At 43.6% G+C, this 19,931-nt stretch overlaps 1 protein-coding gene across 1 annotated transcript; it reads left to right on the plus strand.

Annotated features, from left to right (window-relative positions):
* The first annotated feature begins 331 nt into the window (after nucleotides 1-331).
* Nucleotides 332-18,695, plus strand: ppp1r1b (protein phosphatase 1, regulatory (inhibitor) subunit 1B). The gene is made up of 5 exons (XM_036552883.1): nucleotides 332-797; nucleotides 14,017-14,100; nucleotides 16,151-16,226; nucleotides 17,861-17,971; nucleotides 18,553-18,695. Exons 1-5 carry the CDS (start codon nucleotides 684-686, stop codon nucleotides 18,693-18,695), a joined length of 528 nt encoding a protein of 175 aa, XP_036408776.1. The 5' UTR covers nucleotides 332-683.
* Nucleotides 18,696-19,931: the final 1,236 nt, after the last annotated feature.

Raw genomic sequence — 19,931 nt, forward strand, 5'->3', positions numbered from 1 at the left:
CACTCACTCACTCCTACAGTCCCTCTGTTTTCATTCACTCAGCTCAATATCACTCTCTCTCTCCTTCTCTGTCACTCTCTCTTCCTCTTTTTCTCATTCACAAACAGAAGCCAAGAGCAGCTCAACAGAAGGGACAAGATTATCGTTTTTTTCTGATTACAAATGATTACGAACTTCAGCTATATATATATATATATATATATATATATATATATATATATAAATATATATATAAATATATATATATAAACCTTCCTCTTCCCTCCCTTCCTCTTTCTCTCCGCCCCCTCTGTCTGTCCCTCCCTCTTTGCACTAGATCTAAGGACGTCCCTCATTCACTCCTGCGGCACAGGTTGTGAGTAAGTGGTCAGAGAGGAGCGGAGAGAGAGAGAGAGAGAGAGAGAGAGAGAGAGAGAGAGAGAGAAACACAACCCAGTCACTCTGCTAAATAGAAAAGACAGGCTGCTCACACAGTGACAGGGAGTAAGAGAGAGAGAGAGAGAGAGAGAGAGAGAGGGGAGGGGAAACAGAGGCCAGAGAAGCCAAAAAGAGAAGAGAGCTTAGAGAAGAAAAAAAGAGAGGAGAAGCCTGAGCGGAAAAGTTGGAGTGGCACGCTGCACTTCTTTTCTTTGGGGAAATTCCAGCAGGGACACGAGCCTCGTGGCTACCAGAGACGCTGACCCATGGATCCCTCGCCATCAGCTGAGGTTGGGGCCCAAACCAAAGAGAGGAAGAAGATCCACTTCTCTGTCCCGGCGACAGTGCACAGCCAGCTGGACCCCCGGCAAGTGGAGATGGTGAGTGGAGGCGGGGTGGGGGGGGGTCTGTCACCCTGTTCGCCCCCGTGTGTCCCGGCTTTCTCCTCTGTACTTTGCAGAGGACGCCGTGCTAAATTAAATTTGTTTGCTAGGCGTGCCTGATTGATCTGTGTTCCTTTGAAAATGTGTAGAATTAACTGTAGAATCGCACTGTTATGCTGACATTGAGCTTACATCTGGGTGATAAGTCAACGCTGCTGGTGCTAAGTGCCAGCAGTGGCCCCATGTGGTCCCTGATCTGTTTATTATTGCTCTGTTTTGCCTTTTCTTTGCTCTGTCAGCGCAGCCGGTTTTTCCAGCAGTTTTTCTGCTAAGGTTTGTTTTCTTTCCCGCTCAGTGTCATGAGGATAACTCCCACTATCCCTGAAAGAACATTTCCAAACCCCTCTCAGAAGAGGTTAATAATTGTACACGATTGCAAAACTCTCTCTCTCCCTTATCACAGTTTCCTGCGTTTCCATCTCTGTCTACCTGTCTGCCGGCCGAGCAGTCCGGTTCAAATAAGTTTGGCGCTTTTTGGATGAGGAGATCCATCTCTTGACCTTGTGTGTTTGTGCCGACAGTGGAAACTGGGTCAGAGTGATGCTGTGTGCTGGTGCTGGAGCTGGTGTTGTGTCAGGCTGAGGCCAGTAGCCTGGTCTCCTGGGTTTCCATGGACCAGGAACACAGAACCGTAGGAGAGATGGGCAGAAGGACGGTCTGTGTAAGACACGACCTGTCGTGTAGTAAAGAGAAAGGGAGAGAGGGAGGGGTGGAAAAGAGGAGCCGGAGAAAGAGTTGGGGGGGAGGGGGATACAAGGGAAGTACGGGAGATTGGGTAGACAGTGCTGGGACCCCCCCAGAGTCTGGGTAGTGCAGAGCTGCGGCGGAAAGTGAAAGCTCATCCGCGTCGACACGGTTGCCTTCCTGTTCTGTCTTCTCTCTTCGTCTCGGAGGAACCGTTGCACAACCAGCTGCAAACTGTGCGGACCTCTCAGCTCTGCTTGTTTACTGCCCCCACCCTTGCCTGGCATTTGTGACACCCTCTCCTCTGGTTGTTGGGCCATCTGTCTTTTGCACAGTACATTTAGAAAGTTGATTTTTAGTTTGCATTATGGTGCCACTTGCCAAATGTGCAGAATGCTGTAACTCCCAAACATATTATCTATGGTGTTTAAGAACTACCAACAGCAGAGTGGCTTCCTAGAATGAAGGATGTCTTGGTCAGTGGTAAATCTCCACAGAGATCGTGGCATTTTTAGTGGTGCAGTTGTAGCCGATGTCTTCAAGACAACCATACCATTAATTTCATTTGACAAGCAGTACTATGGATCACTGCATTGGTTATAGTCTCTGTGGTTCCAACTAAAGACTTACAAAACCCTATTCACAGAAAACTACATATTTACCATATACATGTGCTGCGACTGAGAGGTATTGAGAGAGGGAGGAGGGAAGGTGTTGTGCAGAGGGAAGGGAGGAAGAGGAGAAATTGTAAGAAAAACAAAAAAGTACTGAGAAGGGATTGGGACAAAAGTTTGAATTCAGACAGTGAGAGAGAGCAAGTGAGTGGGCGCAGTGATATGATCTTAGGAGCACTAAGTACTGGACCTTGGGGAGAGGGGGGAGACCCTTACTGACAGAGGCCCACTGTGAAAGGCTAAACCACTCTCTCTCACCGCAGTTACCCACAGTGACACAGCAGCACAGTGTTGCCTGTTGATGAAACCCAATGACATCATGCTATCCTCAGACATGAGCCCTCAGAGTGCAGCAAGTGACCACCAAAGCTGAAAGCGTTTCATTGACAGAGGAGGTGCCGACTCAGTGCTATGATTAATATAAAGTTATATGTCAACAATGAAAATGTGACAGTGATTAATCACAGAATTGTGTCATTTATGTATTTCTAGGACTTCCTTGTTCTTAAATCTGAAATTTAATTGTCCACCTATAGTCATTGTTCCTCCATCTTACCTCTCTGTCATTGTACTTTTTTTCTGTTTTTGGCATCGTTTAATGTCAAGGTCAACTTCAGCAGTACTTCTATCACTGCTCTCAGTACATGACAACACATCAGCGCTGTTACTATATTCACAGTACACACTGCCAGTGATATTAAAATGACTGCTAATCACCTGCACTGTATGCTCTGTGCTTCTGCACAACTGTCATAATTATCATAACTATTTGAAAGTGTCACCTTTTAATAAAACACAAATCATGATCAGTCACAGTGAGATAGTATTTCAAAACCTGTTCATCAGTATTTGCTTATACGAGATTAATTTGAATGCTCGTGTGTTTGGCTGTTGCCAGGGATGAAAATATGATAGCCTGCGCACCTCACACCCACTTCTGGACATTTTTTCCAGTCTTCACATGCTGAATAAATAATGGTGGAGTGATATTCTGGCTCAGACAGCATCAATTTTCCAGTGGGAAACCTGAGAGAATGACATTGTGCTGTTCAACTAACAGCTGACTTTAAAGAAAGGGTTTCAGATGTTGAAATTTCAATAGATTATCCTTAAACAAAACTTGTCACATACCTGACTGCCTGTATGTACTTTCCTGTTGTTAGAGAGGCATCTAAAATTTATTCTAATGGGTATTCAAATTTTAAAAGACAAAATGCAAATTGTTTTTAAAACTGGGTGAGGATGACCAAGCTGTGTTTTAATACTTGAGGACCCAGCTCTACCAGAGAAGCCTATGAAATGACAAATTCTAGGTTGCATCTGATTCTGCCAAACGCTACCTATTCACCAATGGTTGTCCAGACCCTCAATATTGAAGATTCATTGATTTGGAGATTTAATTTGCAAGAACATATGGCTCATAGCAGCTGTGGCATGATTCAACCCACTGTGTGTTTCAGCATGCCCTAAGTGGTTTTATTACTGCGTCAATAACATTTGCATTGGATTAAAGCCCAAATTTACAATTGTGAGAGTTTGTTGTTAGGTCCTCTGGCTTCTGACCTTTTCAAACCAGCAATCAGGGGATTAGCCCTAGTCTTTTTTTTTTTTTGCTACATCCAACCAGTAGTGAGCAACAACAACACAAATGGTGTTTTGTCCAATTTTGTGATGCAAGCAAAATATTCACCTTTCATTATATTAACACTATAATAACATAACATCATATTAACACTATAATAACTTTATAATTTGTCATATACGGTACAATTAACATTCCCTGTTAACTCTTTTGATATCTTGATATTTGAGTGAATTGGAATTTTATGTGTATGTAAGCGTTTAAGTGCATGCTCCGGCTTGCAGCAGGGTTCCTATATCAAAACTAAAATCACATCATGCAAGCATTGCAGTCTTATTTTTGCTCAGCTGAAAAACTCAAATCAAACAGAAGCCCTCAGTGGGGGGGTGGAGCCCCACTCAGAGTCAGGGCAGACGTCATCCGGGTGACCTTTACCGCAGAGCGTGTTTGTGGGTAAACACGGCCGGTCTGGGGGACTGTCAACACGGCCTCCTATCGCAAGAACATCTCAGGGGACAGGCCAGGAATGCCGCTTGGAGAGCTTTGCTAAAGGTGTCCCTGCGTTGGGCGTGTCATTCTGTACCGTGTGGGCGGAAAGAGTCCCTGTAGCCCGAAATGTGCTGTTCTTGGATCAGGTTGAATATGGCTTCGGTAATGTGGTCTTACAGATATGGTCACTTCCTGGACCCTTCTGAACTCAACACATCCTATGGCAGGTGGTTATGCTCCACAGTGTCTGTGCCTGCTGCAGGCCTGTTAATCCATTTCCAGTCCAATGTGCAGGGTCATGGAGCGTTGCATAATACCCACATTTACTATGTAATATGCAAGTAGTTTATCCAATAACTTTATAAATGATAAATAATAATTGATCTAACATGACAATGATATTGTGTTTATGACATAAACATAATATGCTATAGTTCCGGTACAAGGCACTCTCCTCGATAGTCACTGATGGCACACTCTTCTGTTTTCACTCATTCACACCAAATGACCGCAGAATTGTGCTGCAGTGTGATACATTGTGCTGTACTGTACCATATTTCTGTCTCCTACGGACATCGTGGGCTCAGACTCCAGGCCACACTGAACTGGACCAGTATATGATTCAATGAGGGGAAAACTGCTAAAATGCTTGATTTGAATGCAAGCCCTTATCATCGCTTAAAATTAAACACACTAAGCACACATCATTTTAGTGTTGCATAACCTTTTTCTTAGCTTTCTGTGGTCTCTCTCCTAGTGTCCCGTGGTCTTCCTCATTGTCGTAGCGATATCTGATATCTCTCTCATGTCTCACTGGTCCTGTGTCACTCATATTCTTCATATGTGACAGCGTGCAAAAGATGAGATTAGATAAGAGAGGATAAGATAGCAGTTTATTATTGGTCACACACAGATTCCCACAAATTCAGGTTTACGACACACTCAGGAATGCTTGACCCCTCTGTCTGCTGTGCTCTATCTAAAGATCTTTGGTGTTGATTTTTGAAGGTAGGGCATCCTGGTATGCTCCAGATATATCTAAGTACACGAGTGAGAATAAGAGTACAATGTGAAAAATCTATTACAAACAATGGAGGCAAATACACTTCAAATGGTACATGGGAGGAAGAGTTAGTGCCATATGTTACAAATTTGCGCTGTTTAAGGTATGATGAACAATGAAGCTCTTCTCTTTATGTAACCGCTGCTTGCAAATGTGTACCTAAACATGTTCAATTAAAGCAGAGAACAAAGATAACCTCCACAGAGGCGATGCTGTAATACTGTTATGTTGTAGGCATTATTGCTTGGAGCCTGAGCTGTAGTTTGAGGAAGTAATGGATCTGCTACCGCTACAGGCCTGGTTCTGTTTCATTTCATAGAAGGGGGTGAGGGGAACTGAGTGTAGTGGAGATTGGGAGATGGGGCCAAGAGGGTGGCAGATAGAGTGGCCGTCCAACACAGCATGTCTGCGCATGTGTGTATATGTGTGAGTGTTGTGTAAACAGGTTAACCACAAATATTTTCATATGGAGCGTGTGTCTGATGACACTTTAAACAGGCGTCATACGGTCCGGCATTAAGTCCGCAGGGGTGATTTATGGCATAGCACAGGTGTGGTCAGCCAAAATACTTTCACCAGAGTCGCGGGTACTTCACAATCAGCATTATACCAGATAATCTTGATGGACATGTCTTTTGAAGGCTGCATAGCCCCTGCTGTAAATATCTGACTAAACTGTTGTATACTCTTTCAAATCTTTCAGTGCCATGTGTATATATGAACATTTTACAGTTTTTTACAATCATTTTCACACGTGTCTCAATACCATGTCCACTTTTTCAAAACACTTAACACATTCACCATATCAGTAGACTATGTGAACTAAACTGTGTATACTTTTGCATTGCTTTGATGCAAAATGCATTCAATCACCACTTGTTCAATGTTCACCACCAGCAAAAGTCTGTACTACTACAGCCAATTTTGCAGACATTTATATACTCTGTTCAAACAGTTAACTTTCAGTTCAAATCCTAACAAAATTTAGATCACTGTAGATGGAAATATGCTGCATTTTGACATACAAATGAAACTATACGCTTGAAATAAGACACATTATTCTGATTTTAGCAGAAAGTTTATTCAGTTTTTTTGTTTGCAGCCTTGTTACCATCCATACAAAAGTGGTCATATTTGCATTGAAATGTGCATGTATATAGGCAAAATACAGATGTAGTTGTTGCTGAAGAGATTTTTCCACTATTACTGCTGTATATATACGTCATGGGCTATTAGTGAGAGAAAGTGACCCAAAGAATGCAACTATAGTAAATTTACCACACTCAATAGTGGTATCAAAGGCAAAACAACAGATCAAAAAGTTTGTTCTTGGTGTCATGATAGCTTCTTGGCTTCAAATATTTATGGGGCATGGGGGATTGTAGGGGTGGATGAGATATGCTAAAGATTTTTTTCAGGCAAAAATTTGACCCAAAATACAGGACACCATGGATCAGTATTAGGGCTACAGCAGACTTCTAGTGGTAGTATCATGCGTTGTTGTTTCACTTACTGTACTAGAAATGAAAAGCATCTGCAGACTTTTTGTTGTACTATAGTATACCTCAGAAACTGGAGCATAGTGCTGTCATGACGCATATTGCAGCATTTCAGATATATTTGTTTGGTATTGCAATATGTACTGTAAACTTTACTTTTTTTGCAAGCAGCACTAATATATGCAAAAACAGAGGATACGGCAACACATAATATATGCATTTTACAATGCTTCAAGTTGTTTCTGTTTTTTAGTCCATTGTATTTTGAGTGACAAAGTAGTCTTGCCGGGAGAGAGCACATGCTATAGTTATGGCAGCACAAGTCACTTTTGGGTGAATTATTAAGTGTTTTGGAGGTTGTAGTGCAAATTGCAGGAAAGATTAACTGATGTGCTCATATGCATGGTTGTTAAGCACACCGTGTTTTGAAAAGTTTTGAAAAAGTGGGCATGGTGTTGACCCAAGTGTGAAAACGGTTGTAAAAAACTGTAAACCACTCAACAAACTTACAATGTTGTTGCATGTGATGTCTTCATGTGAGTGTGAGGTGTTAGTCCCTACCACTTCCTACAGAAGCTGCAATGGACCATAGTAATAATACTATTGTTGATGAATGCATGGATTAAGACCTTGTGTTCCTTTGCTATCACTTGACTTTTTTCATAAACAGCACAGAAAGCAAGCGGCAGCATATATCTGTAGCACGTTCAGATATATGGGATAGATGATTCACCCTGAGTGCACCTGACCAGACCAGCGCTAGGCTACCTGCATATGAGATCCTACCTACTTTAAAATGGCATGACAGGCCTAGCCCTAGCTAGTGTGGCTTGCTGTGTGCCCCGGGACTCTGCTCTGTGACACTGTGCCCAGCATTAAAGTCTGCTAGATACAGGCAGCTTGATCTGGCAACACAACCTCAGAATGGACTAAAGAGAAGAATACAATCATGTTATTTCTGCCCTTACACTTCCCTAGGATTCAAGGAATGAACGTTTGGATGTGTGTGTGCGCGCATGAATGTGTGTGCATGCGTGCACATGTGAATGTGGATGTGTGTTTGTGCTCACATGTGCAAGTGTGTGTTAAAAAAGAGAGTGAGCATGTGTCGTGTACCCATGGATCAATTTAACCTGGCCTCCTTCTTGATCTCTTGAGTTCAGTAAGGGATTTCAGCTCTACTTCCAGTTCCACTTATCTTGCTGTCTGTCAACAGGGAGCAATGATCCCTGATTCAGGGGAGCGAGCCCCCATGCTGTGGGGATTATCCTGACAGAAGGATGTCCCTCCATCCCCTTGTGGGCAACAGGGCCCATGTCCCTGTGTCTGAGCCCACAGAGGCCCTGTCACTCACTAGAAATCATTACCCTGTATTATATCACTTTCATTACAGACTACTATTTTCACAGATAACCAATGCTACAGACATCCATACTACTTATTAATAAAGCAGTAGGGTGTTAAGGGTGTTGGTGGGGGGTACATATGGTATTTAACTACCAACAGATGCAATTAACATCCCTTGGGCGTAATTTGGAGACCCCCTCCTGCTGTTTGATGTCCTAGCTGATTGGCAGGGGTCAAGTGTTGCTTGTTCGTCTTACATCCAGTGTGACAGTGTACTGAACTCACACCCAGGCATCTCAGCTCAGCTTCCTGCCTGATTCTGTTCCACTGAATTTAAATGGACCTGACAAGTCAATTGCGTAAGAGCTACAATGACAATGCATTCCATAGAAATAAAAAAAACAGACCGGTTTCTGGTTTCAAGGATATTATTTACAAGTCCGTATTTCCCTTGTAGTCAGCAGACACCCTTTCAACAGGAGTGGCTGTCGTGTGCAGAGTGGTTGTGCATTCCAGTCTGACATCGAATGAGCTGCAGTGCATTCTGGGAGCTACGCTACATTGTTTGTCTCACTGCCTTCACCACAGTGAGAGTGCAGGGCATTCTGGGAAGGAGGTGTGCACACTCTTATGCTTAGTGCTGAACATTTTCAGCACTCTTCAGGAAACCCCCTTGAATTTAAAGCACCCAGTATTGTTGAATTTTAGTGCTGTTTTTGCCTGAAATTTTGCTGAGCAAGAAGATTAGTTTTTGAAGTTGTTGTTTTGTTTACTCCACATTTGTGTATGTGCATCACATCACTCTCAGGTCATTAAGTAGGTGAATTCATGTACCTGTACACTCAAAGACTGGTGAGTGATGGAGGGTGTGTGTGTGTGTGTGTGTTTGTGTGTGTATGTGTGCGTGCGCACATGCGTGTGTGCGGTGTATATATATCTGTGTATGTGTGCATGTGCATGTGTATATGTGCATGTGTGAGCATGGGTATAACTGAGACAAAATAAGTGGTTAGATGTGAGCCCAATCAATCAGTGCAAGCTGAAATCTATATCTGTCCCGGTGACTAAATTACGACAACACTATTACAGAGATGCAGGGAGGGAACGCCCCAGTTTTCAGATCACGGATGAACACAATGCAGGTCACATATTAGCGGCAATTTTGCAAAGTGGGCAGCATGAGTGCGGACATTAATTAACAGAATTAATCAGTCTGTAGTCAGGCAGACCGATCTGTGCCCTGACGTGAGCCAGCATTGGCGTATAGGGGTGTGCCGTCCTCTGTCTTTGGAGCGGGTGGGGTTTACCCCCAGCTCCATCCCGCAGGCCCTCAGATCTAGTTTCGGCTGTCCTCACGCTTCTTTTAATAGGTCAGTCCGTGAGGCAGCGGTTCTGCAGGAAGCCTCCCGGGGGAGGAGTCCCACATCAGATGGAACTCGTTCCGGTTCTGACACGCGAACCGCAGGCCCAGAACGCCGGCTTCAGAGAGGCTCCCTGCGTCAGCACCGCTCCGGATAGCGGGACCAACAGCTGCCCGCTGAGTTATGGCCCCTCCATTGATTTCAGCTTTATTACAGAGTCAGCTCACACACCCGGCTCTGAGATCAATCTTCGCTGCGAATGAGAGGGAGAGAGGGAGCGGAAGGGACAGACTCACAGGAGAGGCAGGAACATGTTGTAAATCAGATGTGTGTCCCGCACTCTAATCAAACTCTCGCGTGCTGCCGCTCCCAGTAAACGCATTAGCACCGGAACCAGAGGTCATCCTTCGACAGAGTGTCCAGTGACTCTACATGAATGAATCCACTCAGCGTGATTGATGGCTGAGTGTATGTCAGCCCATGCATACACACACACACACACACAAACACACACACAGACACACATACACACGCTGCACATCCTACATATCCTGGTGAAGTCTGTGGCCATTCTACTGAAAGTGTGCCAAAATGGACTTCACAGCTGTAGAACAGAGGAGGAGTGTAGGACTGTCCTTAGCTTTACTGGGACTCATTCAGTTTCTCAGCAGTCTCAGTCCTGGGAGAGAGCTGTGAGCCGGCTGCGTTCATTCAGTTAACCGTCCTCTCCCTGATGAGCTCCCAAACTCATTAACACACTGACAGAAGCTGTATATGTGTTCACTCAGTCTCTTTCTGACTAGAATTAATAAGACCATTGCATAAAACTTAACTGAGTTTAGTTTAAGTCTGTTTCTTAATTGCTGACAAAGGTCTTGTGAGATTACATCAAGATATAGCTGATAAGATACAGTATCATCTTGACTACGTGCGTACAAAGTGTGTTTAATAAAGTAGCATGAAAAATGAGTACAGGTCTGATCACATCTGAGTGTGAGTGAGCTCCTACATGGTGTACTGGAAATGAGTATATACAAACATAAGTGGGTTTGGAACGTACAGTACTAAACATATCCAACAGTAAAACTATACAAACAAGGGAAAGTGAGTTATGCTTGGGCAGGGAAGCCAGAGTGCAGTCTGGAGAGGGGGGTCTTTGACAAAAGATCACCAGCACCTTCACTGACCTGACCACTAGAGGAAGCTCGTTTCACCACAGCAGGGCCAGAACAAGCAAGACGTCCAGCTATGAAGGCACAGCCAGGCATCCAGAAGTTGGAAAAAGCAATGACCTGGTCAGTGCGTAGGGCTTAATGATGCACTCAAGATATGGAGAGCCGTTCTCCTCACTGCCCACTAAGTTAAGACCAGTATTTTATAACTGAAGGGAGACGTTACCTGTAGCCATTGTTGGGAGATCAGGAGCTGCGATGCATGGCGGAATGGGAGGAGGTTGTGGACTGATTGCGGGCATCAGTTTTGAAATTAGCAAATGTATTTTGTAAGGAAATGTCATTTTAGATGAAATAGACCGAGCTAGACTTTTTTAGCCTGAAGTTACAAACATATAAATATTATATTCCCAAAGCATTCACAAAGACGTGCAACAGAAGAGTCCAGAGGAGCAGTGGTGTAGTTGAAAGGAAACGGCACAACGACCTACTTTTACGTGTGGATGAGAAGATGGAATGGAATAGCAAAAAAGAAAAAAAATGCCCAGGGTAATCTCACGATCTGTGGCCTACTATCCTCACAAATGAAAAAGTCACAGCTGAACTTATGTAACTGCGAATCCGGGCGATTCGGGCTGGAAAATTACAAGAGCCGTCATGTCATCTGGCCAGTCTCTGTCATTAGTCGCGGTCACCCAAACAGCAGTCGCATGTCTGTCCTTTGTGTGACACGCGTCTGATTCACACCCTCTGAACTCGCTGTTCCCGGACACTATGTATGTATCTGTGCTTGTGTGAGTGTGTTTGTGTGTTCATATCATGCTGATGATGGTGTCTCCTCATTTGTGCTATTTTTTCCATCAGTCACAGGGAATTTGCACAGATGCAGCAGCATACAGATTCAAAGACTGAGTGTCAAAGTAGTGGTGGCTCTTTACTAGGCAGAATGTGTCCTTTATCATATGAAAGTCACACCCTGAAGCCTCACTCCTGGTGATCACATTAATAAACCCAGAGCTTTTGCTTGATGAACATGCTGTGTGTTCTAAATACATAAAGCTATTTTATTCTGCTCATCCCTCCATGCATTCTCAAAACTGGGTGAAAACACAAATGCACATACAGTACCAGTCAAAAGTTCGGAAACACTTTTCTTTATTTTTACTATTTTCCACATTTTAGAGTAGTTGTAAAGACATCAAAACTATGAAATAACACAAATGGAATTATGCAGTGACCAAAAAGTGTTATAAACAAATCTCATATTTTAGATTTTTAAAATAATATTTCTTGGAAAGGAATTCATACATAGGCATCAGCTTTACTATTTATATTTGTCTAAGAAAAAAAAATTCAAGCATGTAAAACTTAAGTCTTTAGATCAAATTGTCTTTGAATGCATGTTTCCCATTATCTTAATCAGGTGTGTCCATACTTTTGACTGGTACTGTAAGTACACAAACCCGTGTACACATACTTCAATAATTCTCCAGGAATGCCTGTATAACACAGGATGCAGCTAAATCCATGAGCCCATCCCCTTCAAATTTCCCCCACTGTAACAGGGCTTGGGGCTGCTGCTGCTCCTCCTCCATCTGATTGGCTAACTACCCTCTCACAGCCCTGTGTGCAGGTGTGTCTGCAGGTGTTCCCAGCTCTGTTAGGGAAAGCACGGATAGCAGGTGACTTTTTGTGGGAGCGGGTGTGTTGTGGAAGAGAGGTAGCCGAGGGGGGCGGGGGCAGATGGAGACTCGGTGATGTCACCTGTGGAGCAAAAGACGTCAGTAATAGGATCGAGAGAGAGAGAGAGAGAGAGAGAGAGAGAGGCAGAGAGAGGTATAAGATGGGTTAAGATACATTCCAGACAGGAAATGAGGTGGAAATAAGACTGTAAATAGGATAAAATGAGAGTGGGATGAGAGAGGCAGAAAAGGGAGTTTGAGTGAAACAGAGGCTATGGAGGACAGCAATAATGCAACTATGATGTGTTTTGAGTGCTGCGCATAAGGGTGTAGTACAGTGCATGCTCAATTAACTCCTGTTATTATTGCTGGTAAAGTAGGTTTCCATTGTGTGACCAGCGAGTGCTTTGGCAACACTGAGCTCCCTACCACAGGGCCATTTGAATTTGAAAGTAGGATGAATGGGCCGAATGCCTACAATATCGGGGCATGATTACTCGGCAACACAGTTTTTTGTTTTACAAACACGTGGTTCCTGGTTGTTCTGAGACACCACAAACAGCCCTTAGGGTCTCAGTCAAGGCTGGGGTTGTTACAGCCCTATTAGTATTTTACTGCTATTTTCATTCATGCAGAGTACTTGAGTAGAGTAATTCCCAGTATTACTATGAAGGAGCCGGTTAAACTATCCTTCACAGTTGCGAGTGACTGTGTGACTCTGTCCTGCCTGAAGGAGCCCAGTGACAGTGGATACTGGAGTCCATTCTCCCTGCTTGCCATGCGGCCCCCATGAGTAAAAAACAGGATGTGCCTGGCCAGATAAAGCAAACACACCCCATCATGGTGCCTATCTCATCCTCAATCACTCCCAGCAAGGGATCAGAGCAAGAATATAGAATGCTGTTTAGCATGTATAGACTATAGCACGCTTTAAGCTACATTTGCGAACACACATACACATATATCCACACACCGATTGTCAAACAATACCAAAAGAAAGTTGTTTTTTTTTAAACAAGATGAATCCACTCTGACACTGCTTTTACAATAATGTTTAAATTACTCCACCATTATAAATCGTTCTGGAGATCCCAGATAGCAGCAACGTCCGGGAGTCTGTACGATTGGCTTAACTGAAACAGATGGCCACAAATGATAGAATTTCTCCCGGAAATAAACATAATGGGCTAAATGTATCACTGAAATTATGGTAACTGTATTATTTTAATAGATAAAAGAATAGATCCTATTCAAAAACTTTGGAGTACGTTTCAACTCCAAAGACCGAAACAAGACTTGATTTGGGACCAGAAAACAATAACATGGGTTTTGAATGCAGTCTCGATGCATGAGGATGATAGGCCTGGAGAATTCTGATTTGGTCATTAAAGTTTGCCATTGTTGCTTCACTGTGTGCACCAGTCATACTCATCTTGGCGTGACACTTGTACCATTTAGACTTGAGACTTACTCTCAATGTCGTGGTTATACCACTGCAAAAGTGCATGTACACTCAACTGGAATACGCATATGTAAGCATTAATGGCTAGTTTGTGCTAATAACCGCCCTCTTCTCTGTCCCCCTGTTTGTCTTCTTGGCTAGATCCGCCGCCGGAGGCCCACACCTGCCACGCTGTTCAGAGTTGCAGACCAGTCGTCCCCTGAGGATGACAACGCAACCCATCAGGTAGAGAGTACCGCCACAGCCTGGGAAGAAGAACCTTCTCAGATTGCTTTTCAGACATATTGTAGTGTATACACAGTGGAAAGGTTTAACCTCATTGTACATTTACATTACATTTGGAAAATCACATTGTTATTACACATTCTTTAAAAATTTTTCTTCATTACAAAACAAAAGCACCAACATCAGATGTGTAGCTAAGCTGTGGATATAGTTGTCTTTTTGCCCTTTAAGTTTGTGTCTCCCTGCATGGACTTTGAGTTTATATCTATTTTGGCAGTGCAATGGCCATGTACTAAGAGGCAGAAGGTATGCAGCACATGTCACAGTGTATTGGGAAAATACAAAGACATGGAGTTCAAACGCTTTCAACTGAATTTTTAAGAAATATCAATGAAATAAAAACTCAATAAAAACTGCTGAAAGATAAGATCTGGTTAAAAAATGACAGTTTCACACAATTATCATGAAAACGGAATTGGGAAGGATGATGCCACCAGACATCACTGCAACGAAAATAAGAAGAGTACTGGAATGTTCACGCAGAACTCATAACAAATAAATGTGTTTTATTGTTGGAATTTCTTCAGTGGTGAGGCCCTTTAAGATTTTTAAGCTGGTGTTTCAGTCACAGGAAGACTCATTAACATCCTGAGACATAGACATTGCAGACAAAATAAAACCAATATAGAATATATTCCAAGAGCTACTGGACAGACTCAGCCTAAACTATCATATGAAAACCAGTGAAAGGAAAACTGAAATGAGGGTCTTGAGCAAAAAGAAAAAAGAAAGCACGATGAACATGGAATCAGAAGGGAACAGACTGAAGAACGCCAGAAGCTTCAGACTTCAGCTGCAGTAATCACTGCTTCACGGGAATGAAAAGCTACATTTTCTCAGTAAGTCAGGTGTAATGAAGGCTCAAGAGAATTTGGATAAAGCAGCACAAAACTGCACAAACCAAGTTTAGAGCTCCACCTAACTATGCCTCTGAAACATTGATGCTAAAAGAAGGCCACAAAAAGCGTGATACTTCCAAGATGTATTAGCACTGGGTACTTGAAATAGAATATACACACCATACACACCATACACACAACAACGCATGTATAAGAGACATTTTATAAGTGAAAATATTATCGACATCACAGAAATGCAGGTGGAGTGGTCTGGATATGCAGATTAGTTGAAAGACCAAGAACAACATAGTTTTATAAATTAAAGGCAAGAGCGACAAAAACATGACCAGGCAAGAAGCTTAGGACTGAGCAAAATGTTATTTAAGAAGCCCCCAATGGGCAGATCCAGCTGCAGGCCAAGCCAAGGGGACATGGTGATGATGATGAAGATGACAATGATGATCATCATCATTACCCTTTACCAATGTGGGATGCCTGAATCCCCTAAGTAATGATACCCTTCAATCCAAACTAAATGTTTAAGAGATAAGCACACTGTATTTAACAAACTTGTTTAAAAATACTATGTAATTATGATTGTAATGTTATTCTATTTGATAGCTTCGATGGTGTTATATACTTCTTAAAAAGTATTTATACTGTTATATATCTCAGCATCACACTTCTCACCTTGTTGCTTGCTATGAAAGTTGTGAAAGTTTTGTTGTTGAATTGTGATATATCTTTAATGTCATGGATGTGTGCATTTAACATGTTAATGTAACCTTTATCTAAATATCAAAGCCATGATATTTCTCAATAACCATTACATCTTATCAATCAAAGGAGTGTGTATCTGTATGCACAGGAATCATGACAAACTGGCTATTGTTATTTTATTGAGGTTAAACTAAAATAAACAGGGTATAACATTAATGAACACATTAACTTGTGTAGTCCCAAAGGACCTTTAAGTAGAAAAGACCTTTCTATCCAAACCCCTTTTGGTAGAAATGAATTTTACCAGCATGTTATTGCACAACTTTAGCATAGTGGTGTATAGAGTGTGTATATTTTTGTTAATCCCATTACCAGTTGTTCTGCGATTACCTTTGATTACCTTCACCTGCTGTCTTCACCTCTGTTTGCAGTGGGTTGTAGGGGAGAACGGGGTCCTCAAGCCCAAGCGTGTGAACCCGAGTGTGTATCAGCCTCCATCACTGAAAGGTAGGGGTGTGCGTGTGTTTGCATATCTGTGGGTGTGTGTATGCGTGCAGGATTGCATGACTATCAATGTGGGGAGCAAATTTTATGTAAGTAGAGGCTAAATTACTGTAATTACCCCACGACTAATAAGAAGAGGGCGTTGTGTCTCAAACAAGCTCTATTTGTACATTTAGCAAAGGAAGGTTTTTTTCTTAGACCTGAGGTGTTCGCCAGACTCTAATATCTATGATATTAGACCATTTGGAAGTTATTAGACCATTCGGACAAACTCGCAACCCTGACCTGTATGGGGTGTTGTGTGTGTTTGCTGTACCAGTGTACTATCCTAGTGTATGCTATGTTTTACCTAGCTGTGCTGCACTGTGCTCCACCATGCCTTTGGCTTTTTGTGATTGTGTGTATGTGTGATTGTGTCTGTGTGTGTCTGTGTGTGTGTGTGTGTGTGTGTGTGTGTGTGTGTGTGTGTGTGTGTGTGTGTGTGTGTGTGTGTGTGCATCAGTGGGATTAGCAGCAGTGACAGCTGTGTGGTGAGTGGGAGGCTGTGCGGCTCTGGATCATCCAGGATTACAGCACAGCGCTCACAGCTGCAGTCCAGACACAGTCACACTCCCTGCAGAACCAAACACACACTCTCACACACACACACGCACACACACACACACATACAGTACAGACATACACGTATGCACACATACAATATACACACGTGCACACGCATACTGTACAGAAAGTATACACATGCACACACATATACAGATACACACGCACACGCACAGACACACACACACACACACACGTATGCACATGCAAGTAGACACAGATTGACACATAGACAGAGACTTACATACACACAGATACACACGTGTGTGGATGCACACATACAAACACACATTCACATATTCACACATACACAGTAACTTTTGCACACACAAGAGACAGGCACCAGGCATGGTGTAGAAATATACAGTTAACTACCAGGACAGGATCAGAGCTGCAGTTTTGACAGGTGCAAGTGTCGGGTTTACAAACAGATATTGGGCTGTAGGGAGTTCTGTTTACATAGCTTGTCAGTAATGAAAATCATGTGCTCTTTACTCACAACAAATTCTTTTACCAACCTTGCACAAAGACAGAGCCATATATGAGCCATGGCCTCTTTGCCCTCTGTATTGCTCCCATGTGTCAGAGCTCCTGCCATGTAGCCCTGCTCTGCATGGAACTCAACAGGCAAGGTGACCTGGGGAGAGAGGGAGAGACAGCAGGAGGTGGTGAAGAGAGGGAAGAGGGTAGAGAGTGAGAAAGAAGAGAGCGAAAGAGAGAGGGAGGGGGGAAGTAATGAGTCAGCACTGCTAGAAGCGACAGAATGAGACATAAAGAAAGGGAGAAATAGAGAGACCGTTGGAGGGAGGGCAAGAGAGGACGTACTGTCACTGAAGCTCAGCTGTCTGTCTGTCACTGTCAGTCCGTTTGTCCGTCTGCCCGCCTGATACGTCATTAGACACATCCCCTTTCTGTCTGGCGGCATGTGTGAAGCGCGGTGACGATCACAGTGCTGAAGCCTGGTAAAACGAAATCAACCTATCCCTCTGTCCCTGTGTCTGTCTGTCTGTCTGCCTGTCTGCCTGTGGGTACAGCCGTACAGCGGATGGCTCAAGCACACATGCAGACCCTGGGTGCCTGCCCCACCCTGGAGGACCCCCCTGAGGGGGAGGAGAGCGAGGACTACCTCTCACTGGGGGAGGAGGGTGAGGAGAGAAAGGGGGGGGTGCTCTGACACCAGGGCCCCCCCAACCAGACATCATGCACTGATGGGGTGACACTGACTTGGACACCAATATTCTGAGCACCGCTGCTGGTGCTGAAGCATACACTTATGAAGAAGCACCCAAGACACTCAAACACGCACTGAATACTGCAATGTCACTGATAAAGCAAAGTGCTAAGGGAAGCCATAGAGTGAAAGCAAGTAAGTGCATACGCTGGCCAGAACCAGGCTGCTTGAACTGAGTCTCAAGCTCTTCCACAACGGACAGTGGCATTATCATATCATGAAAAGATCACATCCTCTTTAAAGACACTGTAATTGGTCTCTGCATAGCTCAGTCCTATCGCAGCCTTTGCCAGTTTATTGCAAAGCTTGTTTGCAAAATGTTACAAAATGTTATATCTGGACTGCTTCCCGGTTCCCTGGTGAGGAACTTCAATACCCCTCTGTTGACTTTACCTAAATGTCTATGAACTGGTACACTTCTCAACACATCCCATGATCACTGGAAAGTATTTGTTGGAAGTTAAAATTCCTGACATTGCTTCCTGTCTTCCTTAGATCCTCAGGCAGAGATGGGCGCTTTGGACAGCCAATCAGAATCACTGCACAGGCCGGAGGTTCCTGCAGAGAAGGCCCTCGGAGATGAAGAGGGCAAAGAGGAAGAGGAGGAGGAAGGGGAGGATACAAGGAGAAGGGAGTGACTGAGAGAGGGTGGCAGAGAGGGTAGGAGAGAGAGGGACAGAAGGGGAGAGACGTCCCATGAAGAGAGGGAGGGTGGTGCTGACTCAAAACAGAGGGAAAAATATGAGTGAATGCGCGTGTGCATGTATGTGTGTGTGAGTGAATCAGTGAGTAAGTGAGTGAATCAGTGAGTAAGTGAGTGAAACAGTGATTGAGTGAGTGAGGGATGGCTGGCGTATATGAGAGACACAGAGGAGGCAGAGATGGATTAGAATGGTGGTTTATATGAAGAATTCCCCCTATGAAGAGGTGAGGAGTGATGAGAGGACATATGATTGCGATCAGCCCGTAGACAGAACTGCAGCCCCTCTGTCTCTGTAGAACTAATGAGCCAGGGAAGGGTGAGGTCATGGGGGTCTATGAGGAGGCTGCACTTGCCTAGTGTAACACTATTCTATTCTTCCATCCCTGGAGAATCTTTTCATTAATCAGTACATCTAGATTAGTTCAAACAAGTGCTCCTTTGTAACAGGGCAATGGCAGAATGGGTAATAGCTTTGATTATGAACATACACACACACATATACACACATTCAGCTTATAGACAGCGTCTGTGTGCCCTGTTGTATTTGAGTGAGACCAGCTTCAAAGCCTACACCCCTGAACTCAGAAGTGCAGTGCAGTATTACTTCCCAAATTCATTCCAGGCACAAACATCTGAAGTGGTGGCCGTATAAAGAAAAAGAACAGAGATGGTGCATAAGAACACCTGGTCCTCCTGAATTTGATTGGCAATTTGCACCAAAGCAGAGCCAGAGCAATCAAGCCCATCTATTGCATCTATTCAAATGTCAGTTTTTTAGTGCTGTATGTAGGAGCAATATTCATTCTAGACATGTTTGTCTATTACACTGATGCAATGCCCTGGATTTGGTAAACAACATGCGGTAAGGTGTGCTGGCCTTTATAGCAGTATGCAGTGTCCTCTAAAATGTCGCCATCTCTTGGCAGATATCCAGAACTGTGTCAGAAACATTAGTTTGATTGTACTCACTTGCTGACCGTGTTAGTTATATCTAATGTCATATACTGGAGGTAATTCTGCTAAATTGAATGGTAGCAGTGCACACGAAAACAGTGCGTGCGTGCATGCATGTACACCTGTGTGCGTGCGTGCGTGGGTGCATGCATGCACACCTGTGTGCGTGCGTGCGTGAATGCTTGCATGTGTGCGTGCTTGCATGCGAGGATGACAG

The sequence above is a fragment of the Megalops cyprinoides genome, chromosome 19, assembly GCF_013368585.1.
Source record: "Megalops cyprinoides isolate fMegCyp1 chromosome 19, fMegCyp1.pri, whole genome shotgun sequence".
Classification (NCBI taxonomy): domain Eukaryota; kingdom Metazoa; phylum Chordata; class Actinopteri; order Elopiformes; family Megalopidae; genus Megalops; species Megalops cyprinoides.

Bases quoted from the DNA above. Each gene is read 5' to 3' on its own strand.
- ppp1r1b (XM_036552883.1), top strand. From the start codon at position 684: ATGGATCCCTCGCCATCAGCTGAGGTTGGGGCCCAAACCAAAGAGAGG. The intron at 798-14,016 runs GTGAGTGGAGGC...CTTCTTGGCTAG, and splicing joins ACCCCCGGCAAGTGGAGATG to ATCCGCCGCCGGAGGCCCAC. The intron at 14,101-16,150 runs GTAGAGAGTACC...CTCTGTTTGCAG, and splicing joins ATGACAACGCAACCCATCAG to TGGGTTGTAGGGGAGAACGG.